This window comes from Heterocephalus glaber, unplaced genomic scaffold (genome assembly GCF_053883595.1).
Source record: "Heterocephalus glaber isolate CG9 unplaced genomic scaffold, H.glaber_assembly_v1.0 deba00001606, whole genome shotgun sequence".
NCBI lineage: Eukaryota > Metazoa > Chordata > Mammalia > Rodentia > Bathyergidae > Heterocephalus > Heterocephalus glaber.
Window position 1 is genome coordinate 31,647,763 of NW_028258377.1, and position 27,044 is coordinate 31,674,806.

General features: G+C 42.6%; 1 protein-coding gene across 6 annotated transcripts; it reads left to right on the forward strand.

The window, feature by feature from the left end:
- On the forward strand, positions 1–27,044 carry Havcr1 (hepatitis A virus cellular receptor 1). 6 transcript variants are annotated; one of them, XM_021240663.2, is made up of 9 exons: positions 1–64; positions 725–855; positions 2,822–3,160; positions 7,327–7,461; positions 10,953–11,057; positions 14,567–14,625; positions 19,478–19,586; positions 21,058–21,094; positions 23,559–27,043. In XM_021240663.2, exons 2-9 carry the CDS (start codon positions 804–806, stop codon positions 23,647–23,649), a joined length of 927 nt encoding a protein of 308 aa, XP_021096322.2. In that variant the 5' UTR covers positions 1–64; positions 725–803; the 3' UTR covers positions 23,650–27,043. The 6 variants fall into 6 exon arrangements, with proteins under 6 accessions (XP_021096322.2, XP_021096321.2, XP_021096328.2 ...); XM_021240662.2 differs by having other exon boundaries at positions 3–64; positions 720–855; XM_021240669.2 differs by lacking the exon at positions 1–64 and having other exon boundaries at positions 75–855; positions 14,570–14,625; positions 23,559–27,044.

Sequence of the window (27,044 nt, forward strand, 5' to 3'; positions counted from 1 at the left end):
CACTAGTCCCAGCTTTCCTCTCCATGAATGAGCTAAAAGCTGCTGCCTTCAGCATTAAATGCCTGTGAGTATTGAGCAGAGTCTGCTCCACAGGACCTAGCTAACGGAGCTTCAGCTGTTAGCTGTTAGCCCCCTAGGTCGGTTTTCAAAATTCTACCACAGCTCTTCTGCTCATTAGGACGATCATTTGCAAGAGCAAGCAAGTGCGCTTAGTGCTATTTTATCAGTGAGGAAATGAAGGCTTGGAGGGGCTCTGTCACCCTGAGGGTCACCCAGCTTTGTGAGTGTCAGGGGCTTGGATCTGAACCCAGGGTCTCTTGAGGTGTTCTCCTGACGTCCCTCAGCAAAGGAAGTCCGAGCCCCTGCTTCCGGTAGCACGAGGACGGAGACACAGTGCTCCATGCTCTTGCGCAGCTCATCTGAGCATAGGTGAACGTGGCCCTGAGCCTGGTCGAGGTGAGGCTCTGAGCCCTGCCACCCCATCCCTGCCACTGGAAGGCTGTCTTTGCTCTGGAATTCTGCTCCTGAGCCACACTCACGTCACTGCCTCTGGCTGCAGCTGTTGGCTGTCTTCTCTGCTACGTCAGAACCCAAGTCAGATTGGAGGCTGCATGTGGAGAAGGAATTGGGAAATGAAGGGCTGGTTTGGAGGACAGCTCTCCCTGCCCTCCACTAGGAGCTGACCCCGCTCTGAACCACTGTGTGCTTTCCTCCCGAAGAGCAGGCGGCCCTGACTGACAGTCAGGGTGAAGGAGAAGTTGCAGTCTGAGCACTGAGGCCTGGTCAGACATCATTGGGTCAGCATGGTCCTTCACCTGCAGGTTGTCACCTTAGGCCTCCTGCTACTTCACACAGGTGAGTGAGTAGCGGGCTGGCATCTGGGGGTGGTGGGGGTGGAGAGAGACAGACGTCCCTGGGCTTTGTAGGATGGTCACCTGCTAACCAGGGAGCAGAGCACTGGGACGAAATCTGACTCCACATCAATTATGTAACTGCTATGATTCCAACATTGACAGCTAAGGGAGTGAGCTGGGAGGAAGGACACAGGCTGCCATTTGTATTTAACACACAGGGGTGGGGAGCTGTATATACACGGACAGTGCGTGGAAGAGGGAGGGCAGCATTTCATTAAATTCTTTTGTGCTTCTTGGTAGTTTTAAACCCTTTCGAACCATTTCATTTAAAAATAACTTTCTTTCTTTCTCTTGTACTGAGGATTGAACCCAGGGCCTTCACTCTGAGCTATATTTCTAGCTCTTTTTATTTTTCTATTGTGAGACACGGTCTCACTAATTTGCCCATGTTAGGTTTAAACTTGAAATCCTGCTGCAGCCTCCCAGAGTGCTGGGATTACAGGCATGCACCACTGAATCTGGCAATATTTTAATTGAAAACATTGCGTGAAATGACCAAGTATCTCTTAAATTTTAAAATCTAATGTTGGAGGGTTGGATTATGGGAGAGAGTTTATTACTTTAATTGTAATAATATGCATTGTACTTGTACTCCAAAGAATGACCTGAAGCAAGATTGAATTATAAGAATTACAGCCCAGTGTGGTGGCGCACGCCTGTAATCCCACCACAAGAATTCCAGTGATAGTTGAGCACGGTGTGGCACTTATAATCCTAGCACTCTAGGAGGCTGAGGCAGAAGGATCACAGTTTATAGCCCGGCCTCAACCATTGCTATTTAGTGAGACTACACCTCAAAATACAAAATAAAAAATGCAGTGGGTTTAGTCTTCAGTAGAGAAATTTACAAATCTAGTGAAAAATATGCTCATATTTTATATAGTAGTGAACATTTTTTTCTCTGAGCATTTCCCAAACTCACAGCCCAGTCTTATATATGATTATGTAGTTAGTAAATCTCAGATTTAAGAGATGTCTTGAATGCATTTGACAACAGGTATCTGAGGTATTATATCCTTCCTTTCTTCCTTCCTTCCTTCCTTCTTTGAGACAGGATCTTGATAGGTAGTTCAGGCTGGTCTTGAACTCTCTTCATTGCCCAGCCTGGCCTTGAACTCAGTTATCCTCCTCCCTCAGCCTCCCACACGTGGTTACTATTATTATTTTTAAGTGTATAATTTGGATCCTGACTGAATATTCTCCAGTTCTGTGGTTTCACTTGTTTTGGACTTGCTTAGTTACTGGGCTGTGATCAGAAGAGGTTTCGGGTTAGACAGAGCTACTGTCAGCATCTTTAAAAGCCCTGTGAGCTGGGCATGGTGGCACACACCTGTCAATCCCTCTTGGCAATTTCTCTGTTAGAAATCTGTCCTATAGGAAACCTAAATAGAATAGTTTTATAATAGAAAGAGTTTGCCATGCTTTTTATAATAGTAAAAATGAAGGTCAGCATGAATATTATACAGTACAATAAACTGTCTTATCCACAAATGTATCAATGAAACAATGATACTGATGAAGGATATACTAACAGGAAAATGCTTGTAGTATTAAAATGTAAAAGTTTAAGCTACAGCTGAATGTGGTGGGGCAGACCTGAATTCCAGCTGCTAGGAAGACTGAAGCAGGAATATCTCAAGTTTGAGGCCAACGCCAGCAGCTTAGTGAGATCAGACCCTGTCTCAGAATAATACCTTCTGGACATAAAACTCAGTAGTAGAGCCCTTACCTTGCATTCATGACTTTTAGATCTAGGTTCAATCTCCAGTATCAATAAAAGAAAATCATGCTATAAATTCATGTTCACAAAATACACAAAGAAAAAAAATGCGAACAAATAAATTAAAAAGTGGAAAAAAATGAGGAAAATACTGAGGTCTCAGCCTCCCTTTTCCCGTTTATTTTAGGCTCTGTATTTTCTACCCAAGTGAGTGCAGTGGAGGGGCAGTCGGTCACACTGCCCTGCACCTACTCGGTGTCTGGAGGATCAGTCACATCCATGTGCTGGGGCCGAGGGCCCTGTCCCAGGAACCAGTGTTCAGACACACTTATCTGGACGGATGGACATCAGGTCTCCTCTAGGAGAAATGAACGTTATTGGTTAAACCAGCATATTAAGCAAGGAGATGTGTCCTTGACCATCGAGAATGTAACCGTAGGTGACAGAGGCCAGTACTGCTGCCGGATTGAGGTTCCGGGATGGTTCAATGACATCAAAAAAACCATCTCACTCAGCGTTGTGCCAGGTGAGCTTACCTTGTTCCCTCTGATCCTTTCACTCACATTAGTGACAAGTGGGTAATTTTCTTTCCTTTAATAGGGAAAGAGGAGGTTCCTTCAATCCTGTTTGCCAATCAACACCTGCTCCTTAGAAACAGAGTAACTTTGTTTGTGTAGAGGAAGTCCTAGACCAGCCCTGATTCGAGGCCCTGGGCTGGAGTCAGCAAGGATCTTTCAGAGCAGCAAGGCAGACAGGCTCCTTGGTCCGCAAAATGGTACTCACTGTTCCACAGTGAGATCTGTGAATGGTTTATCAAGGGCAATGTGCTTACAGAATTGCATGATTTCTCTGAGTTCATGTCTTAGATGGATGATTCATTAAAATGCACATACTGTATATTGTACAGGCCTAGAGTTCTACGCCTTTCCCTGCCCTACCTTGGGGTTTTGAAATATACCTTCTATCATATCAGAAAAATTGCTGTTCTAAAAATTAAAATGACCTCATATGCAAGCTCTTCCATTCCAACAGCCATTGATCAGTTGCTTATAAGAAGTTCATGAAATCCAAACATCTGGGAACATTTGTTTCCTTTTGCTGTAGGCATCCTAATTTCCATCAGCATTTCATGAAAGAAACAGGTTCTTGAGGATTTCTTGGTTTCTGGTCCCGTTTCCAAATGAATCTCCTGCTACTGAGACAGAAGGAAAACGTAATGCTGTTGGCCTCAATAGCCTGTCTCTCTCTTTTTAATTAAGGGGAACATTGTTTTGCAGTCTCTTGGCTTTTAGATCTGGTTTGTTTCCCTTTGAAAGGCAAGCAGATGAAGTCACTTGTAGAGGAGTAAATTGAGGAAGTCCTAAGGTCCGAAAGTCTGTATGTCTTAATTAGCTGAGTCTGGGGAAACTGTCCAGGAGACAAATCAGGGAAGCAAAGGGAGGGCGATCCACCGTGCTGCAGGGAGATGTGGGCAGGAGCTGATATGATTGTGATCGAAACTTGCTTTAGTTGTAAAATATAGTATTGACCTGGATGAGTTTTTAAACATGGAATACAATGAAACTAGGAGCCTTTTTTTTTTTTTTAAATCATGCTTAGATTTTCAAAAATTTTGTTTATTTATGGTTAGCTGAGTTGCTAAGTTGCCAGCCTGGGCTTGAGGACTTGTGCTTCTGCCTTAGTCTCCCAGAGTGCGAGGATTACAGATGTGCAGTTTTCTAATATTTACAAAACTACTCCTTGGTCCAGTCAGAGTGACTCTAACTGAGCCAGTGTAACTGCCTCAGCTCTACTAAGCCAGCTTTTTGCTTAAGTTTCTACATGGAGCTAAAATGCTGAGCTTACTCTTCAGCTCTCCTGGGGCTTCTCCTGTCCAGGTCTTTCTATTCTTGACATTTCCCAGCTTTGCCTTGGGAAAAATGCCCTTGAGCCAGAAAAGTGAGCTCTTGAGGGTTTTTCCTCTTTGTTTTTTGATTTTGATTTTATTTTCATTTTTGTGTCTGTTGAGATCCTCTAATCACATTTTTTGCATGCTTATCTTCTTTTTTATATAGATTAGTTTTCTAGACTGTGGAGGCAGGGCTATAGATTACGCTCAAGCTTCTGGTTATACCTTATGTTATGGTTAGCAAATTATACCCAACAGCCAGTGCAGACTATGTAACAAGCCCACCAACTGTTTTTGAAAAGAAATGTTTTTTGGAATACACGGCTGTTTTAAAACTTGTTGCTGAGATCATGTTTTAGGTCCCCAAATCTAAAACATTTAGATTGTTTTGTTTTCTTGTACTAGGGATTGAACCCAGGGCCTCACGCAAAGCCCTTTTTAATCTAGTTTCTATTTTGAGCCAGCATCTCACTAAATTGTTCAGGTACAACTTGAAATTGGGATCCTCATGCTTTAGCCTCCCTGACCCGTAGGATCATAAGTACGGGCCACTGCTCCTGGCAATATTCACAGTCTGGCAATACTTATAATTTTAAAGATTTAAGACAACTGCTTATAAGAGAAAGATGTGCCTGGTGAGAAAAAAGTATTCAATCATCTGTGAACATAAAATAAAAACCCTGCTTTAAAGGAAATAAAGTAGTTTATTTTGAGCCAAATATGCGTGACCATAGCCCGGGAGTATGGATCCAAGTTGCTGCAGATAACTTGCATTATCGCATTCTTAGCTTTAGGGCAGGTGGAGGCTGGTCATCTGTCAAACTCAGCTGTACTTTCCAAAGTCTTTATCCACTTGTTGCAGGTGTTAGGACAGATAGAGAAGCTGATAATAAATGATCAATAGATTAGACTAAAACCGGGTGTGGTAGCATACACCCATGATCCCAGCCACTTGGGAGGCTGAGAGAAGATCCCAAGTTTGAGGCCAGCCTAAGCTATTTAACAAGCCCTTGTCTCAGTATAAAAGGGGGGAAAGGCTGGGGACACAGCTCAGTGGTCCAGAGCTTGCCTAGCATGCCTGAGGGCCTGGGTTTTATCCCTCACCCTGCCAAACAAAAGGGGCATGTTTCTGTGAAGCAAAGATGGACCAAGATAACTTGATCTGTGGCATTCTGTGGGACTGCATAACTCTGTAATCATAAAACTCCCCTAGCCCCAACTGTGATTGAATGTGAGTAAATAGATAAAAATGCTTGTTAGTTCCAGGACACTAGATAAGATCTGTATCAGCCATAATTATTCAACTCTTTGTTCAAAAACTGATGTTCGGGACACCGCTATCTATAGAACAATCTACAAAACATCTGCTGACCATCAGTACATGTCAGGCTAATTAACGTGCAAATGTAAGACCACTAACCTTTGTTCCCCCTTCGGTAAATTTCGCTTGTTAACTTCCCTGGAACCCCCTATAAAAAGAGCCTCGGACTCTGGGCTGATCGCCTCTCTAAGCTACTTTGCTTTGGGAGTGCCTTCTGGCCAGACTAAGGTCTGTTTTACTTTCCAACTTGTCCGGTGTGTTCCTTCCTGGGTGTTCTTCGCTGCAGTCAGCTCCTCGGAGCGTTTGGTAAGGCCCTTGGTCTTACATTCTGGAGGCACCGCTGGGATCCCTGGGTGTGCTTCACTACAGTCAGCTCCTCCAAGCGTTTGGTAAGGCCTCCGGTCTTACAATTCCATCCCTGCAGTTACATTACCTTCAGCCAAGGTCAGTCTGCAGCTCTTCAGTACAGATGTGGCTTCTTCCCAGATTGTTCACACCTGCTTGATCCCTTGCTTTATTGACTCTGCTTTTGGGCCAGGCACTCTGTTCAGGCTTAATTCTCCTCTCAGCTCTCTGCTTGGCTCCCAGAACTTCATAGAGCTGTGTGGCTTCTTACATATTTCAGATGCTGTCGATTTGTAACGTATAGAGTGAGCATCTCTAATCCAAAAATCAAAAATCCACCATACTCCAAAATCTAAATTTTGAGCATTGACATGACAGGAAAATTGGATAATTTCAAGCATGAAATTTGTTTCATGTACAAAATTATTAAAATCTTAATAATAAGTTATTAAATTATATAAGCTTTCCACCTAGTTATATGTATTAAGTATATGTGAAACAGTGAATTTCATATTTAGGCTTGAGTCCCATTTCTTGGATATCTCATTATGGATATGCAAATACTGGAAGCATTTTAGAGAAAAGATACTCAAGCTGTAAATCTTAGATGGGAAAACTTCCAAGTTCTTGTCCACCCTCTTACCAAGTGTGCAAATTTTCCCCAGGGCGCCTCCATGTGATCTAGCATAGATTAAGGGCAGGAGTTAGCCTTCAGCTAAGATACTAGTCTCTTGGGTGTTTTCCCTAGAACTGACAGAAGTGAACACTATTTAGTAAACTTGCTGGCCTAGGAAGCACTATTCAAGTCAGTCACTTGGCTTTGAGAGGACAACCCACATTCCCAGAATCTAGACTCCTTCCCTTTGGCACGTCTTCAGAAAGGGACATGAGTACTAAATGACATACATGTTTTCATATCCCAAATGCTTCTCAATACAGCTGCTCCCCTCACTCCCAGCAGGTATCCAAAGCTCTCCCGCCAGAGGTTCTAGCTGGACAATGTCAATGGGTAAATTCAGGAATAGATAGCCCTGCCTAGAGACAGTCTGTCCTTGGTGTGCTCAGCTGCATTGCAGCAGGAGTTTCCTGTTTCTTGTTCCCCCATTAATCCTGCTTTCACGTTGATTTCTAACTCCAGCCACGACCACAAGAGCTCCAAGAACACCAGGTGTCTCTACTGCTCCAAGAACACCAGGTGTCTCTACTGCTCCAAGAACACCGGGTGTCTCTACTGCTCCTCCAACACCAGCACATACACAGAGCCACAAAACAGGTAAAATGTGAATTGGAGCTGGAGGCCTTCTCATAGAAGGTATAGATCATCCAGCCCATTGAGTCAGAACAGAAGTACCATCAAGGTCAAGGATTCTTACTTGGGTTCAATACATGAGCTTCACAAGGTCTGTGTCCTCCCCTCTTCCCAGATGATGTGTACCTTCCACAGTGTAAGCATGTGAAGAGTGAGGGCGCCCATTACTTTTTATCAGATTCTCAAAAGGATTCCTTATTAGCCATAAAGAGGTGGACCACTGATCTAGAACACCATGTGTGGGTCTCACCTACTTGGGCAAGGCTCTGTGATAAGAAAATAGGGAATTCTGGGGAAGAAGAGCCAGGCTAATGAGCTTTTGGATCATGAGGCCATTCTGAAGTTAGGCCCTCCAATTGAGGATCATATTTCAATGAAAATAATATTTATTCTGTGTACCAGGCACTATGTGTTACAGTATCATATCATTTAATTCTCAAAATAGCTGTCACTATAGAGAGGATTCAAAGGGAGTTTATAGTGATGGGAAATGAGACACAGACTCTAAAAGGTAATTGTTGAAATTCATAAAGAGAAAAAGTAGTTGAATTAAGATTTAATTTCTATTCATTTGAATGTGGGGCTGGTGCTTTTAATTACTGGATCATGGATGGTTCCTATCATAGTCACTGACTTTATGTGAGAATGAATTTGTCCTGTTTTGACATCCTCATTGACAGAGACTTTGTAAAACTACCTTGTCTTTGTGGAGCAGTCAGTGCTTTACAGAGTTTTGCTTCAGGGATCCTTCACCTTAATTTACATGGTATGGAAATTGCAAAAGATGGTATTTATACTAAAAAAAAGAGAAAGAAACATTTAACTTAGTGACTTCGGAGGTTTAGAATGTACATGTTCATGTTGTCAATTTGTGTCATGTGGTTCACACCTCAAATTCCCCAGAGAAAAGAGTTTAAACAGTAAAAAAAATGGAAATGACTTACAGGTGAAGAGGTACTTTGTCATGCTGAGGACAAGTTTAGGGTCAAATTTTCTACTTCGAGGATTGAAAAGATAACTTACAATGGAGATTCTCAAAGCACCCTGAAACCCTTTGACTCCTGGAGGTAGCCCTGCATTCTGGGCTGTAATGAAATGTCACAAACACTTAGATAGAAAAATAGGTGGAACAACAACAACAAAAAATAGGTGGAACATACTGATTTCCCTTGACGCCTATTGAACCACGTGTACATATAACCATGAGGGGTCTGGAGGGTTGGGCTAGAAGATGAGTTTAGAAGACAGGGCTTTAGGTTATCTTTGGCGGGGGGGGGGGGGGGGGAGCGGGTACCAGGGATGGAACTCGGGTCCTTGCATTTGCAGGGCAGGTGGCAGAACCACTGAGCTAAATCCCCAGCGGCTTTAGGTTATAACTGGGATTTTAGAGCCATAAAGACACATTAGAAAAACAGCTTTGTTTCAGGCAGTTAAACACACTGGAGAATCTGTGAGACTTCCTCAATATTGATTTAACTTTTTAATACTTACTTTGTGACTTCTAAGGTAGATGGTTTCAAGGACTTGGTTTGGAGAACATGGGTAAGTTACTGACTTTATTGAAAGCTGAGATATAGACAGGTGCTGGTTTATGTGGCCATATGACTTGGGGGTTGTTCTCAGTTCAGTCTTTTTTCTGTTTTTTCATTTTTTGGTTTCTGGGGTTTCTTTTGAGATAGTCTTCCTATGCAGCTCAGCTGGCCTTGAATTCACTATGTAGCCCAAGCTGGTTTTGAAATTCTGGAAGTCCTCCTGGCCCAACCTCCCAGGCAGGCAGCTTCACCCCTGCCTTATTCTTCTCCTGGGAGTTTCCTAAGGAGTTTGAGTTTAGGATTAAAATGTACAGTACGGGGAGGAGGGGAGCACTCCAGCCAATCAGCTGCCTAAAGCAGTCGGAGTGCTGGCTTCAGCAGCACATACACAAAGACAGTCATGGAACCACTAGGTGTGAAGTTGTAAGAGGTGGGGAGAAAAGGAAGATGCTGTAGAGGAAGAAGTTAAGCTAAAGAGGACTTTTGTGCAGAACTAAATCGGGCAAGACTGACCATCTGACTCTTGCGTTTTCTTGTTTTTAGTTCCTAAAGACAGCCACATCCTCTTACTGGTTTGAGTATTAGAGGAAACAGTTCAGAGCATGGGAAAGGTTGAAGCTGAAATGCACGGTTAGTGACAGGGAGGGAAAGAGTGAGGAGCAATTAGGAAAGGCTGGACTGAGGAATTCTTATCCAGCCACCCCCATGAGTTTGACCCACAATTCTGTGGTGTTCTTGGACAAAGAGATCATGGGAAGACCTTATAATGACAAGTGAGCAGCTCTGCAGATAAGGCAAGCCATGCGATCAGAATAAAAGTTAAGATTTCAGGAGAGGAAAGCGACACATAGCTCTGTGTGAGAGAACTCTCAGTGGAATCTTTTGGATGATTAATGCAGGATGAGTCAGGAAATTACTCTTCAGAAAAGATGCCTAGGATGCACATGCAGAAGAGCTGGGACCAAGGTCTACCAGGGGCCTTGCTTTGAGGCTTGCAAATCATTACCTGGGGCAAGACATTGAGCGATATTGTCACCTTGAGGAGACATCGAGGGATCAAGTAGTGTACACACAATGAGTCAGTCACTATGTTTACCTCCCTGGACAGGTATGCAGACAACCTAGAAGGTGAATATACCTAGGAGATCCAGATGGAGACTATTATCAGTGGGCTAGGGCCGGTTAGTGGAAAGTAAAATGTCACTTGTGTAAATAGCATAAAAGCTTCAATCGTGTGTTCCACATGAGATGCACTGTTGTAGGCTTTGCATTTATAGGGAGGACTGGCATCTGGGAGTGTAGCAAATAGGGAATAATTTTATACAATAATTAAACTCTCTACCATATTATAAGGATTATATTTCCTATATGATAATGAAATAGCTAGGGAGCAATTCAGTGTCTGGAGGCCATTTTTTTAAATAAATATCTAGGGCCAGGGATTTAGCTCACTGATGGCATGCCTGCCTTGCAAGCACAAGGTCCTGAGTTTGATCCCCGGTACCAAAAAATAAATATAGAAAGAAAGAAAGAAAGAAGGAAAGAAAGAAAGAAAAGAAAAGAAATATCTAAGAAGAATTAAAAGGGCTAGAAGTGAATGGGTGGATATCAACCTCATGAGTAGGCTGGGGTGAAGGCTTTGTGGGAAATTGATGGTCATTTGTAATATAGTATTTATTTACTTCTTTAGTTGTTTTTTTGAGACAGGGTCTGGCTGCATAGTTCAGGCTAGTCTTGAACGCTACTGTTGAACTCACTGTAGTCTAGACCATCCTCGAACTCTCAGAGATCCTCCTGCCTCAGCCTCACAAGTGCTAGGACTATAAGTGTTCCCCACCATGCGTGACTTGTTTGTTATTTTTGTTGGCATTGAAAATTTCCCTCTACAAATAGAACATACTTCTTCCATTGTTTTCATTGCAGAACCTAGTCCACCTGTCCCTAGTCAAGCAGGAGAAACCCAGCCTACAACACTGCAGGAAACAAAGCCTCAGCCCACCACCTCCTCCCCAGACTCTGGCCCAACAGGTAACTGCATTCTCTCTCCTGAACCCTGGGAGCATGTAGATCATGGTAGCCATTGCCTTAACTAAGAACACAAATTCTGGAATACAATGAATCTGACTTGAGTTGTGATTCTGTCCACTCTAGTCAACAATGTGACTTATACCGATGTCTTCCCTCTCTGAATCTGTTTTGTGATTTGTAAAACAGATGTAATGCACTGATCTGATAGACTGATTATGAAGATTCAGTGAGATGAAGGGCTTGGACAGATACAAGCCACTCCACTAGCCAGAACATCCAGAATCCATAAGCGTAGTACTGGGTGCTGTATGGGACATCTATGTGCATATTACTCTACTGCTGTAAATCAAATCAACCAGTCTTGGCTCCAAGCTTGTTCCTGAGCTTGACCCCTCGGATGGCCTCCTCCAAGTCCCAGACCCTAAATATGCCCAGGAGGCCGCCCTGCTGTCAAGCTTGTATTCACATGGGCATTCTGAGGTGGTGCTGTGGACTGAGTATTCATGTCACTCCTCAATTTCATATGTTGGTACCTAATGCTCAGTGCAAGAGTTTCGAGAGGTGGGACATCTGGGAAGTGATTACTTCCTGTATAATAGAGACCAGAGAGGGCTTGTTTGCCCTTTCCTCCCCAAGGGGCTGCACTGAAGGTGCCATCTGTGATGAAGAAAACCCTCACTAGGTACCCAGTCAGCCTGCGTCTGGATCTTGGCCTTCTCAGCCTTTAGGTCTGAGACCAATACATTTCTTTTGGTTATCAGTGACCCAGTCCAAGGTATGTTGTTACAGCAGCCTGAGCAAACTAAGAAGGGCTGAAGGCACCAACACCAGCACCAAAGAGGCTGCCCTGAGGCCCGGCTTCTCTACATAATGCCCCAGTGCCCCGGTTCTGGGCTGGTCCCACTATTTGGCGATATAGAATGAACCTGTCTATCCTAGATGAAGAAAGGTCATCTCTCCCTGAAGCCTGTCACCTATCCCAACTAACTCCCTTTGTTACCCATAGTGTTAAGTTTTGAGAGCACCATGTGCTGAACTTCCTGTGGCTTAGAGCTGGTTTAGGTGTCCTTGTGCCTGTGTCATATCCAGAGAGATCAGGTCTTGCAGGGTAGGTCTGTGTATGTGCGTGACTCATTGTTTGAGGAGTCACCAAACTGTGGGTTCCCCACCCTTGTGGCCTTTCTTTCCCCACATTCCTGGAAACTGGTGACTTTTACAATGGACCTGCAGTGAGATTCGCACACAGTCAGTAGGGATTAGATAACGGTGATATTTGGGTCTGAAATTGGGATCCTTACTGTGAACTGTTTCTGGGTACAAAAGCAGAATGGAAACTGATAGAAATACAGGGTAACAGCAGTAGGAGGAGCTGTACCCATTCTTCTAGGGTTGAGGAGGAAGAGAGTGGGAGCGGGCAATTTTTCTCTACAATATCATGTCATTAAAACCTGGTCCAGGTAGAGCTTTCCAGAGTGGAGCAGAACTTGGAGCAGCTCTGTCCCCAGGACTTTTGTGCCTGCTGACATTTTGGCGGAGTATCTGAGGCCCCTGGGCTAGGTCTTCATCACACCTTTGTCAGCCCTCTGTTGGTGAGAGCTGTATGGAAGAGGAGACTGTGGAGTCTGGAAGGCAGGTCACATGGCCTGCCACCCATGTGACAGAGGTGTGTGCCAGGAGACTTGCATTGTCTCACTGAATTCTTCCAAGGCAGGCCCTGTGTCTGTGACCGCCAGACTGGGAGAAGTGCTTTGGAGGGCAGCTCCTGATTCAGCTGCCATACCAGCTGCGTGCCCGTGGGGAAGTTGCTGAACTTTCCTCACTAGATGGTCACATGTTTGGAAAGTGTCCCTCCCTCCTCCTCATGGCTCCTTTCACCTAGTGATGATAAGCTGTAGCTGGGCGTGGTGGCGCAGGCATGTCACCCCAGCTACTTGGGGAGGCTGAGGCAGGAGGATCATAAATTCAAGGCCTGCCTGCACAATTTAGTCTCAAAATAAAAAATCAAAAAGGCCGAGGATGGGCCGAGTGTGGTGGCACATACACAGATGTAATCCCAGCACCCTGGGAGCTGAGGTGGGAGGACTGCAGTCTTCTCCTACTCTAGGCAACTTAGCGAGATCCTTTCTCAAACTGAAAATAGAAAAAAGGCTGGAGATGTTGCTCAGTCAGTTCGAAGGCCCTGGATTCACTACCCAGTACTGAAAACAAGCATGCTTTATACGCATCATCTAATTTGATTGTAACACATTTTAATATGTACTATTAATAGCTTGTAATTCAAAGATATCCAGGCTAGAAATACCTGAATATACACACACGGCTGCCTACATGTTTATGCAGGGGCCATGTTGCTAAGGGATTGAAATCAAATTTCCTCTGACTCAAGTCCGTGCAGTTTTTGCTGCAGTACCCAACCCAGTCTGACTTCTGAAGGTCTTACAGTCATCACCTGTCACACACAGAGCCCAGGCTCTGGATGCTGCCTTTGGCTCAGTGTGATGTACTCTCAGAATGAGTCCCATAGGAATGTAAATAAACCAGCAGTGTGAGTCATCTGGTTTTGTTCCTGCAGGGATTCTGTGAGCTTTTGCTGTAGGAAGGAAACTTTAGAGAGGTAACATATTTCCATTTGATGGGAGAAAAACATGTGTCATGGCTACAGCAGGGGCTTCTATCTTTAAATAAAATTGGAAACATCGGAAATGTCTTGCCATTCCATCGCTGTTTCTTCCCCAGTGGGACTAAGGACCTGGCTGTTAGTATGTACCATGCTTAGTATTTGACCTATAGATGCCTAAAAGGAAAAAATTATGTGTTGTCTGTTACAAAATAGATATTGTAAAAACACTTTAAAAATCTGAATATTTGAAACTTTAAGATCAAAGTCTCTTATACTATATGAGATCCTAATCCTTATGTGTTATAAAATACATTGATCTTGTGGCTGATACAACGTATTTTCTAAAGAGTTTCTGGATCCAAACCTGGATGTCATGGCATATCGTGTGAGATATACAGGCCAACCTTTTTTCAAATCATCACTCATTTCATCCACATCCTGATTGTAAAGCCAGGGTCACTCCGTTCTGAGTAGGGTGGTTCTGGTCTTTGGAGCTGTGTATGGCCTGTGGGTGCCCACTGTCAGCTTCTTAGCCAGCATGAAAATATTTGATTACATTTAAGTGGCATCTTAACCTGGTTGCCTGAACGTACTTCTCTGATTTCTCAAAATTGCAGGTACAACTTTTCATACATGCATTATTTCCCCATAAAGAAAAAAAAGGAGTCCATTTCAAACAGTCCGTGATGAAAATGTTAAGAAACATACATTTGTAAGATAAATTAATAAAACATTAATAACTTGGTATGACTGCTGGAATGCCTGCAGTACTCTATCACATTATCATTCTACTTTCCATTCATTACCAGAGGGCAATGTGAATATATTTAGTGTCTGCAGTAAAAGTCCAATATGTTTGGTAATTCTAATTAATTTTTCTTCCTTTTAGCAGGTGGGAATGCCATGGTGACCCAGTCCTCAGATGGCCCTTGGCGTAACAATCAAACTGTAAGCATATTCCTCCCTATGGGCCCAGTTTGTTAGATAAGCTTAATAAGTGATATTTTACTAAATAACGCAAACATACACACACACACACACACACACACACACACACACACACACCCCAGAGACCTCTTCATGGACAAAAATTAGAAAGAAAAGATGAGTTAATTTAAAGAGAATAAGGTAACCTAACATACCAAGAAGGCCTGTAATGATCACTAGAGATACAACATGCTTTGGATCCGTGGGACAGAGTTGGGGCTATCCCAAACAAAAATAGAATGTAAGGGGAAAAGTTCTTACATAAAGATAGGTCTAAAACATCTTTTCTTACTCAATGACTATTCTGTTCATAAATTCCTAGGCCATTGAATTTAGAACTCCCCATATAATTACTTATTAAGATAGTAAGGTCTTCAAAAAGTTTGATTCCATAGGATGTTGTTAAACTTCTTCGAAAGGGAGCTTGAGAAAAATCTAAGGAACCTCAGTCTTGTGATACACATAAACATTTAACTGTGCAGATAAGTTGGCAAATTTATCAGTAAGATTATTTTTGGCTCCAGGGGGAAACAACCTTTATTTCAATATCTGCAAGTAGTATCTTTAAAAGACAAATTAATCAAATGTTGGCCCTTGAAAGAATTCAGAAAGCTCAGCTGAGGTGGGACTGTTTAGTGTAGGGCCAATTGGCCTTATGCTGGGTACTGTAGTGAGAATGAGAACACCTCTGCAGGGTGATGTTAGGGACTCTAAGAGGGACTGAGGCAGGAGGATCATGAGTTCAAGCTCACCCTGAGCAACTTAGAGAGAAATTGTCTCTAAGTAAAAAATAAAAATGGGCTGGAGTTGTAGGTCAGTGCAAAGGCCATGGATTCAATCCCCAGTAATCCCTCCTGCAACACACACGGTCATTGGTTGAGCTGATAAATATGAACTAAATTTGTACACACTGGTTAATATCAGAACTACTACTACGTAGGTGTTCATTGTGTTGCTTAATGAGCAGAGTTATGTTAAAGTTTTTATAAATCCTCTAAATGGTGATGTTGTTCACCTCAGGTATTTGTAGAACAGGTATGTTTAGCAGCATGTGGAAGCAACTTAGGAGCATGTTCAAAACAGGTAAAAATAACAAAATTCGAGCTTTTTGTGCCTTCACTCTGAAGATGTTTTCCAGAAATATTTGAAAAGAGTAAATAACAGCATACAGTTTGACCCAGTGGGTTAACTTCTTGGGCTCTACCTTAAGAAGAGAATTGAAACAAATATATGAATATACATAAGAAAGAATTCTCATTACTACTGTTGCTAATGAATATATTATAAACAGGGAGATGTTCAGTAGTAAAGGATTCAGTGAATTAAACTCAACCAAATATTGCCAGAAAGAATTCAGTTCCTGCAGCACTCTTATTGACATGGGAAGGAGTGGGTCACCATAGATTAGAAAAAGAGAACAGTAACTTATAAAATCATGTATATACCATAGCACATGTAGGATTGTCACTGGGGAGCTGAGTCGGGACACCATTTGAAACTGGCCCTGGGCTTTGTCCTTTGTGACTTTGATGAATGAATTCAGTCAAGACACATAGGCAGCCATTCAGAAGTGTAGTCAGAGTTTATTGTAAAGCAAATGTGGAGAAATTTACACCTTGAAAGAAGGCAGGCAGTGCCCACTAGGCACACACAGGGAGAGTGCAGAGTTTGGACATCTTTGTGTACACAAGTTACTCCTGGGCTTCAAGAAACTATGGTGAAAAAAAAGAAACCATGGTGATTATGATGCTTAGGAACATTTGTCTTAGAGGCTACTTTGGAATTGCAAAAATGTCTTCCTGAGATCTTTTAAACTGTCTGTTGACCACCAGTTACGTATTAGTTGCCAATACGCCAGCTTGGACATCAGTGTTTGTTGGATCCGTTTGACCAATTTGCACCAGTTTTTAAATCCATAATGATGGATTTAACAGGATGACAAAAATTATTTTTTTGTTGTTCTTGATGGAATTAAGATGCCTTGAATTATCTAGGGTGTTGTGTACTTAGAAAATAACAGCTCTAAGTACCTTTTTACATTTTCTTTTCTTTTTTTTTATTATTAAACAGATGTCTTCAATTTAATGCAAGAGAACATTTTACTGTTTTACAGTGGTATTCTGGTGGTTTGTTTACAGGATATTCCAAAATAAAAGGACTCTGGAAGGTTAAAAAAAAATATGTCTTCCTGGTTCTTCTCAGATAGTGTTCTCTCAGGGGCCATAATCATGAAAGAAACTTACAAAAAAAAGTCCTAATCTAAATTAGGTTTTAGCGTAAGACAAGAAGGTTTTTAAAGGATGTTTCCCTTTCTGATATCATTGGGCCTCAGGCCATGACAACTAGGTGTGCTTTGTGCCTTTGTTGTGGAAATAGCTCCCTTTCCTAATGAAGGGGCAGGAGGTAGAACCTTCAAGTGTCATTGAGCTTCCTGCTGGGATTGTTTGAGACCTAGCAGATGATCATAAATGCATTACACAGGGAGGTTTTTTTTTTCATTCACTTAGGTTTTTTGTTTTTTTTTTTTGGTACGAGGGATTCAACTCTGGACCTTGAGTTTTCCAGGCAAGCAGCAGAACCACTGAGCTAAATCCCCACCCCTCATTCACTTAATTTTAACTGGTAAAGGATGCTATTTTGAACCCTGTTGGTCTTTCAGGCCTGCTAATGACTAGTGAGGTCCTAACAGGATTTAGTTCTTGTATCTGTTAAAAGATCCTAGAAGGACAAACTCTAGAAGAATATATAAAGCAAAAATGGTAAAATGTTTGTTTATGGATATCGTGTAATCATTGTTTTTAGTTTTCCTTTTTCCTTTCTTGGCTGCATACTCTCAAATGACCATGCCGAATTGGGGTGATACAATTTAAAAAACAAAACGAAAGCCTGTCTGCTGAGACCCCATTCTCCATCTATGTGCTCCCCTTCCCTCCCCATACTATGGTAAAAGCAGCACAATTTTCCCTCCCAGGGACTGGGTAGGTCCTTTCCAAACAAGGATGATGCATATATTGTCACTTTCCTTTATATTCCTCATAGGGATTCTATCTCAGGAAGCTAAAGGTATCTAACCCAAGGACCTTACTGTATGTGTTGTTTGTAGGCATAGAAATGGAAAGTCAGAGGGGCCAAATGACTTGTCCCTGGTCACACAGTGACTAAGTTGACATTTATCTCTTCTGTAGAAAAGACTTGATCTTTTTCTCTGATCTTCCACTTTCTTTTTGTTAAAATACCTGTTCTATGGGATCTCTTTGGGATTAGAGCTCAGTTACGAAAAGGGGCCTGACATAATACCTGGAATGTTTCACTTTTGTTCCAGGAGGAAGGAATCTCTTATGATCTGCACTAGATTTAAATAAACTCTGCATTTCTACCTCATTGCACCCTGTTAAAGTGTTCTCTCAGGGTCACATCCATAAGCAGTTATTTCCAAGTCTTCTTAATAAAGATATTATCTTGTATTACATTCCATTCATTCATTCATTTCTTTCTTTATAAATTTATTTTTTGCAGTAAGTGGGACTGAATCCAGAGCTTCCATACACACAGGACTATATCTTTAGTCTTTTTATTTATTCTTAGGCTTTATTTATTTATTTATTTATTTAAAATTTTGAATCAACTTTGTTAAGTTGCCCAGGCTGGGCTTGAACTTATGATCTTCCTGCTTCAGAATGCTGGGATTACAGTAGTACACCAGGCACACCCAATTTATAATACATTTTGAAAAACAATTAAGGAGTTTATCAAAGACCAAATTCAGTAAGTAAGCAAATTCAGATAAAAGCAAATCAAATCAACGTTTTCTTTGTTTTTTTTTTTTTTTTTTTTGGTACTGGGGATCGAACTCGGTACCTTGCGCTTTTGAGGCAGGCAGCGGAACCACTGAGCTAAATCCCCGGCCCCGAGTCAACTTATACATGAACAAAAATTCATTTTTTTTTTGGTATGGGGGGATTGAACTCGGGACTGTTTGCTTGTGAGGCAGGCAGAGGCACCACTGAGCTAAATCCTCAGCCCCAAAATTCATTCTTAATACTGTAAGATGATGTACTACAGAAATAGCCTATTGGCTTTAAAACAGATGTAATTTATATATGTCACACACAAGCCCGCTTTAACTGTACAGTTTTAATTTTACCAAAGTATACAAGTATGTAAATATTATCTGAAGCAAAATGGAAACTATTTCCATTATCCCTGAAGTACATTTTGAATTTCAAGTTGTCTTAGAATTTCTGTGTATGTTTATATCCTCAGACGATTTGGTCTGTGTCAGGTAAAAGGGCCGAAGACCAAGATCAGATCAGGCCACAACAAGCCTTTATTAGGGGAATAGATCTGCCGGGCTGTCTCTGCACAAAGGAGAGACAAAAGCAATATGGCTGGGGCAGGGAGAGTCTTTTATAGAGACTGGGGTGGGGTTTGTAGGGGCTGAGGTGGGGTTGAGTGAGGTAGTGACTAGGGAATGGAGGAACCAGTGATGTCACTATGTGGTAGGAGGTGAGCGAGTATTAGGTTACTTTCTAGGTGGGAACAGGGGCATGCTGGGAAGAAGGGTTTGTTCTTTGGTGGGGGCAACCATCTTGGCATGACGTCACACAGGGGAGAGGGCAAGGCACCATAGGAAGAGGGCAGCTACTATACATAATAGCTGCTGAGGTGGTGGGAGACCTATCAGTCTGAGGTACCTTTGGTCTAAAAGTAACCAAGGGCCAGTGGAGTAAGTGTTTGGGTTACGGTACTGTAGGAAGCGTTTGCTGTTCATAACCCTAATAAGGTGCTTTTACAACTGTTGGCGTTTCCTCAGCAGGTGTTTGAAGCACAAAACCCCTGGGTGAACACTGACGGGCTCTATATTGGGATCCTTGTCTGTACCTTGGTTTTGCTCAATATTTTGGTCGCCATCGCTATCAAAGGTAAGTCATTTCAAGATCGTTCTTAAGGGACTAGAGCAAGGGCTCTGTAGCCAAATGCCTGCATTCAAGTGGTGTAACTCCATGTGGCGTGTCATTTTGTTCCATGTGACTTCCCCGGTCCCCAAATCCTCATCTGTCAAACGCACAGGGTAGGACCTTGTATTTCCCAGGGGCTGTGTTACTAGGTACAAAGCAGAGAGCATGACGTCTGTCCTATGGGAAATGCACAGCAATCTGAAGTTTTTATTATTATTTTTAGAAAAGATCTTTTTGCCATGTACAGCACCTCTGTAAGTCTCATGGAGCTTACATTCTAGAGGAGTTTTGACTAAATATCGTTGTTTCTTAATCATGGTTGTTATTTTTCAACTTCTGCTCCCACACAGGGAAAAATAAATTTAAACTATCTAAGAAGGTGTTAAATACTAAGGTAACAGTTTTTTGAGTAGGTTTGGAATGTGGGAAGCAACAAACTGTTGTGATGCGTAAGATGTGTTCCTTTTCCCCTGAAGGTCCAATTTTCGGCCCCTTGGGTGGTGTGTGGAAAGATTAGAGCACCTGTTGAGCAGAGAGGGTAATGAGAGGCTGGGAGTGGACACTGAGAGGATAATGCTAGACCTCTGGATTACAGGCCTTTAAGAGGCAGCCATCCCAGGATGAATGTCCCCTTTCTGCCAGGGCCGTGTGTGTGTGTTTCTCTGCCTCCCCTGGAGAACCTCAGTCATCTTTTGACAAGACACTGTATATGAACTCTGCTGATCTGTTTCTTGTGTCTGAGCAAAAATCAGAAAACTAAGTTTGCTATCAAATTTGAGGACATTTCCACAAAACTGCTGGGATTAAAACTTGGTTAGTTGGAATGATTATTAGAAATTGGGTAAAATACCTCAAATATGCTCCATTCTTTAACCAAAATAATTTCCCTCCCTTTTAAGATGAGAGATTATGGGGAATATAAAAAATTGACAAAAGTATGAAAGGTCTCTGACAGAGGTGTGACCCTTGAGCATGGGACCTGCTCTCCCGTGAGCCTGGGACAATCTTGGGTTTATGCCTGATCACCCACAGCCAGTTAGGAAAATTGAATTTTCCCATTGTTTCCAACAAAGATAATTTAACAATTTCATTATACCAAGTCATGCTGCGGATTTAGCTCAGTGGCGCTGTGCCTGCCTCACAACAAGGTCCTGAGTTGGATCCCTGGTTCCAGAGACAAACAAAAACACAAGTCATGATATGTGGGTGAATATACTGAACATCAATGAAAATGAGACACTGAGCACTAAAGACCTTGTAAGGCTTTCTGTAGACTCAGATGGGGTTGCAGGGAAGAATTACCTGAAGGTACCAGGGAAGGGTTCAAATGATAACAAAAACAGCATATTTGGTGGGAAGCAGATATCATGAATGTTTTTGCTGACATTTTAATTTTCTTGTCCACTCCTTTCTGGCTCTCTGCACCACTACTCAGAGTATTTCATCAGCAAAAAGGCAACATGGACACTAAGGTAAGTTTGAAAGTTTTGTGACAACATCTTTTAATGTTCTCACTCTAATAAGAATAAAGAGAAATTCCTCTTAGTTGCTCTCCTCTTTTCCTCCTGAACTTTCCATTCTTTCCCTTGGATTAGGAAAGTTTATCTCAATGTGCACCTCTGTTGTCATGCACACCTTCCAGCAATGCTTTAAGTTTCTGTATTTCCCTCCACTTGCTGGTACAGAAGGAGATTTGCCTAATCCTAGAGTAAAAGAACTGCATTGCAATTTTTGTGCCATGGAGCTGTATACTGAATGAGTCATTTTGATTTGTTTTTAAATTTTTTTAATGCTTTCTCTTACTGTTTATTGAGTGTCTATTAAATTCCAAACTGATTTAGGGAACAAAAACATGTGAGCAACTAAACAAGGTCCTTTTAGGTGTTTCCATACCAACCCCATGAGACAGGAGGACAGGGGATGGGCTGCCTGAGTGAGCCTCAGGGAGCAGATTTGCAGGAAGCTAATTCCTGGCTGAAGGGGCAGGAAGTGCAAAGGCTCTGAGGTAGGGCCAGTGCCTCCAGGTATACACAGCTCCCACCACTTCAGCTGCTCCTCAGCCAGCTCACTCTACTCACTGACATTGCTTATCTGGCTTTATAGACATGTAAAGTAATTACATTTGTGAAGATCTTTCAATTACACTTGATCTCTTTGACGGCATCTATGCCATGCAGCTCTCTGCCCCATTAGAAAGCCAACTATCCTGCTTCATGTGACTCAGGTGGACTTTACCCAAAATTCAAAATCAGTGCCTACCAGGCCACTGTCTGCCATTCCTAGTTGTCCTTTGTGGATGACTCTACACAGAGCTGCCTGTGTGTGAGTCACAAGAGCCAATCCACAGGATGTGCCTTGAACAGTGTCCAACACATTGTAAGCACCCAGTGCATCATTCTGCCTTCACATCAATAAACCAATGAGGTGGACGGTTAATGGTGTCATTTTACAGACCAGAAAACAGGTTCGGAAACCTGCAAAGACATCCCAGGTTCTAACACACAGTCTATAAAGAACCAAATCTCAGGAACCCATGCCGGTAAATGTTTTTCATTACCTGCTCTGCGCATGGAAAGGAAATGCTCCTTTTAGGTGGAAAATGATGGAGCATAGCATTGTTTCAGAAATGTGATTTCTGTCTTGGATTGTTGACTATCTTTTTCTGTGTAACTTTTATCACTGTATAACTATTGCAGAAAACAGAAAGTATAAAAAGCAAAAAAAAAATAATCCCAACTTACCATATTATGAGCCTTTCCTACTGATTTTCTTTTTGGCAGTTGTCACACTGACTCACTTGAGTTTGTTGAGATTGGATCTGTTAACCACATGTGTGACTGAGCCAGGACCACAGAGATACCTTGTCTCACTTGTTCTTTTCCATGTAATGGGTGGCAACATAGTCTTCATCGGTGCCGGACTAAAGACTCGAGGTCCGCATTTTCCATGGCAGCAACAGTCACTGTTATACCAAATGCAAAATGCCAGCCACATGCAAACCCCAGGCGCGCGTTAAAGCCGAGTCTGCTGGCTTCCTGACTGGACCTCCTGGGTTCTGTGCAGCTCAGTCAGGGTCCACGGGGCCCACTGCGGACATCAGGAGGCAGCATGCACTCCCCAAGCAGCCTCACTAAGCCCCCCAAATGGATGTGAGAAGCAGGCACACGGAACACCACAGTTCTGTCCAAAAAGTCAATCCTGTATCTTCGGTGTTTCTTATTAATGGATGTGTTTTAAAAGTTTCTAACCCGGGCCTTCTGAGACTCGAACATAAGACACAGCAAGGATTGTGGGGCGAGGATCCAGTAGATGTGTGTGAAACAGGGCTGTTTGCTGCCTTGGATCCTTTTCTTTTTTGTATTTATCTTACAAGATGTACATCGCTAAACGGACCTAATAACCCTCTCTAAAGGATCAGAATTCACAGCAAATATCAGGGATCCAGTCCTTAGCCATATTTAAAAAGCGAGGAACTCAGTTTGATACTAAATATGTGTCTTCTTGGAGTTTTATTTTTTGGTTCTATTATATGAGCATCTGAAGGACACTATTCTGAGGTTCTTGTATTAGGGTTTGAGCTCAGCACCTTCACATGGATCCCCAGCCCCTCTTGCCTTTTTAGTCAGGGTCTCACAAAGTCTCCAGACTAGGTTTGAATTTGTGATCTTCCTACCTCAGCCTCCCAGTTGCTGGGATTACAGGTGTTCACCCCCGCACACAGTCTGTTTGCTTATTAAATCAAACATTGCTGTAGTTTCATAATAAGGACCACACTTTTTATACCACCAAAAGGTGCTTCTTTTCCTTTGTGTGAACAGGGCAACTAGAGGACGCAAATAGCCAATCTTGCTGGATCATATATGTAAACACTGCTCATACTTACAAGTGATCTGCTTTTTCCTTACCCATGTTATTCTTCAACCCCTCTTTCTGCAGCAAGGTTTTGTGGACTCCTTCTCCAATTCCAGCTTTGGAACTGCGAGCCTCAGCAGAAGACAATACCTACATCATCGAGGCAAACCACTGAGTCATAAATTAAGGCCCAGCGGTTCTCTCTCCAGGACTGCAGAAGACAGTGCCCTGGCATCACCACATAAAGGCCTTTTCAATCCCAGGACCACGTTTCTGTATCACTTTTCTCTGCCGTTCCAAAAGATCAGTGCTGCTGGATAGAGTAACTCTCGGGGTCAAAGCCATATGTTGTCAAATTCATTGTTAATGGAGTCCTCATTTTGAGGCTAAGACTGGCCCAGTCTTTCCAGGCACTGCAGCACTCTCTGTCAAACACGAACACCTCAGAATTTTGTCTTTTCTTTAGACTCCATCAGCCCTCTGTCCACCAAAGAGAGTAATGGGGGATAGCACAGGAAATGAACCCACCACCACTGTCAAGAGGAATAGGATTTAAAAATCAAAATATCCAGTTTGAGTCTTCATTTGGGAGAGTTTCATGGTTACCTGTTGTTTTCACACTGGAAGTCCAAATGTGACATCTCGTTTGTTCCCTAAGTTTAAATCACGTGAGTAGCAGGGTTTTATTTGCTTTATGAGGAAGCAGAAGTGAGTCCCCTTTCGGTGTTGTAGGTAGATATGTTTTCTCACGGCTCTGCGTGGTCCCGGGACACACAGGGCCCTCTTAGCTGTCAGTGAAGTCACCACTCTGAGTAGGAGCCAAGTAGGCACCCGGGGAAGACAGTCACTGCCCATGGCCCATCAGCCTCAGTGTGTGTCACACTGTCCCTGGGCGCGGTGCTGGCTGTGGACAACTGCCAGCTCTGAAGTAAGCTTGAGAACGAGGCAGGGCAGAAATGAACAGCAAAGAAGGAAAGAATGGGAAAAAGGTTTTCTACCTAACAAAAGTCCTACTGCGTGTATAATCGTATTTAAAATTGTCGCCACCATTTTCAACCAAAATTCTAACTTTCTAAATTGTCCCCAGAGCACTTTTAGATTTCAAATTATTTCTGAAGGGTCTTTTTCCTATCAATCAATACCAATGTAATTTTTGCTATGTAATCAAATGTTTGGTTCTGTCAAGAGAGTTAAACAAAGGCTGCCCTAAAGATAGCTTCAGTCACGGCTGTGATTCTTTATGGTGCTGGCTTACAAGGGTTAGCGTTGTCCAGAGAGAGAAGCGTTTCTACAGGCACCGTTAACAGGCCTGGGTGTTCATTTTAGTTTCGATTTGAGCAAACGCTGACATAACTCACGCTTGGGGCTCACAGCTGCTCTCTCCATAGTGGTCTAGGAGGGCAGGGCGCTTGTTTTCAAAGGTCCTGGTTTTGCCACTGCTCTGCAGAGTTCTAGGAAGTGAGGAGGTCCTCAGAGGGAGGGTCTGGGGCATAAGACAGCTGCACACTTTATTCTGGGTTTGCCAAGTGAGGTTAACATGGCTTGGTGTAAAATTTTACCGTGTTCACACTGCAGAGCTTTCTTTGTCTGAAATTTGAGGCAACATGCATAAATGGGAAACTTTAAAATAAATAAAACCCCAGATTTGGAGCTTGTCCGGAAAGACTTGTCAAGATTGGGTTGCATTCTGATGTGGCCAGGGCCCTAGGAGATGGAGCCACACACTCTAGCACTGAGCTCCTTGTCTTCCTGCACACTTATTTGTATTCCTGTTTGATACCTGCAGGGCTTTGTATTTATGCCACCTGCTCTAATTCTCCACATCCTCCTGCAGGTTTATAGTGCACCTTAAAGGGCCTGGGAATAGGGTCAATTGTTTATTTAGCATTTGAATTTGTTTGAACACAGGAGTACCAGTAACTAGTGGCATCCTGTGAACAAAATACACCAGACCTTGGCAGAAAACACGAATTTTACAGGATTTGAATTGGACCTGATTTCTAGTCTTAACGCTTAGCAGTAACACTAGGTGACCTTAGACTAACTTGGTCTTTATTCCTATCAGATATAATCAGTTCATATCTACCTTGTTATATAGTGGAAATTCCAATAAAATGTTACTTGTTAGAAGACTTTAAAAAGTAAAAAACACTACAGAATGCAAGTTTTCCCCCCCAGCAGAGTTTCTAGTGTTAGCAAATATACTATCTGTTCTCAGTACTTCATTTCACTGGAGTTACATTCATAAATCTCTTGCTGTATATGAATATATATATATTTTTGAAATAATCATTTTTGGAAGAGTTGATATTGGGTGGTTTCATTACTATAGTATAGAAGTAAATTGGTAATAATGGGAAGAAGGGATAAGAAAAATGGAGGAATTTAAGAGAATTCTTCTCTAAACTTATCAGTCATAGATAATATAGAATTTGGTTTGATTTTGATCTTTTGAAACGTGATAGAATCCATTACCTATAATCTGTCCTGGAATGTTAGAACACAGCTATAGTTAATATTTTTACCTAAATTGATGAAATTTTGAACATCTTTTAGAAATGGGAAAACCAATCATTCACTGCTAGGTATAAAAATGGGATAATTTTATGAGTACATTACAGTGAGGGATTCTTACTGATTGTGTAATAAAAGTTCCTTTTTTATTTAGAAAATGACTTGTCATTTTTGGGGGTTCATCAGTTAGCTTGGGCCGGGCATCCTCATGTTGCTGAGGACTCTGGATGTTATGTCAGAATGTATTGATTGTCCAGTAGGTGCCAGGCCCTCTTGGTGCTGGAGATAGAGCTGGGCGGGGTGGGTCAGGTCTGTAATCTCAATACCCTGGGAGGCTGAGGTAGGCAGATTTCAAGCTTAAGTGGCTCTGGGAGACTTTGTCTCAAAAATAGAATGTAAAAGAAGCTGAGGATGTAGCTTACTTAGTGTGAAGGCCCTGAGTTCAAACTGCAGTACCGAAATAGTTAAGCAAAATGAGCAAACAAACAAAACGTCTATCATTGTGGCGCTGATGAAGACAAGGAAAAAAGAGAATATTGTGAAAGAGCCTGGTTTCTCCACCTTGGTGTCTGGGGCTGGAAACTCTGTCTGGGGGACGTCCCAGTCATCGTGAGGGGTTGGGCGTCATCCCTGGCCTCTACCCACTGGATGCCAGTAAGACCCTCCTGGTGTGACAACTGGAAATGTCTGCTGAGGGGCACAGCAGCCCTAGGCGTGAACCGCTGTGGCACAGGACATCTTGGGTTTGGGCATGGTGTCGGGGGTGCCTGTGGGAAAGAGGTGACACTGGAGATGAACCAAAAGAATGTGTCAGTGGCAACTACAAGAACATCTGAAATGCCCAGGGTAGGAAGAAGATTAAGTACTCAGAGAGAAAACTGTGTCCCGGGACTTGGCTGCAGCAGAGAGAGGAGGAGGCAGGGAAGTGAGGCTGGGGAGATGGGAGCTGTATGTAGCTCCAGGGGCCAATGAGAAAGGCTCTGTGAACAATCTGCTTGAGAAAAGAATCCCACTTTTTGAAAATAAAGCACTTCAGCCTGTTAATGGCTTCAGTGA

What these genes read in the sequence shown, in the direction of transcription:
- Havcr1 (XM_021240663.2), top strand. Translation starts at nt 804, where the DNA reads ATGGTCCTTCACCTGCAGGTTGTCACCTTAGGCCTCCTGCTACTTCAC. An exon ending in TACACAGAGCCACAAAACAG is followed by an intron (nt 7,462 to 10,952) that starts GTAAAATGTGAA and finishes TTTTCATTGCAG; the next exon opens with AACCTAGTCCACCTGTCCCT. An exon ending in AAGGCAACATGGACACTAAG is followed by an intron (nt 21,095 to 23,558) that starts GTAAGTTTGAAA and finishes CTCTTTCTGCAG; the next exon opens with CAAGGTTTTGTGGACTCCTT.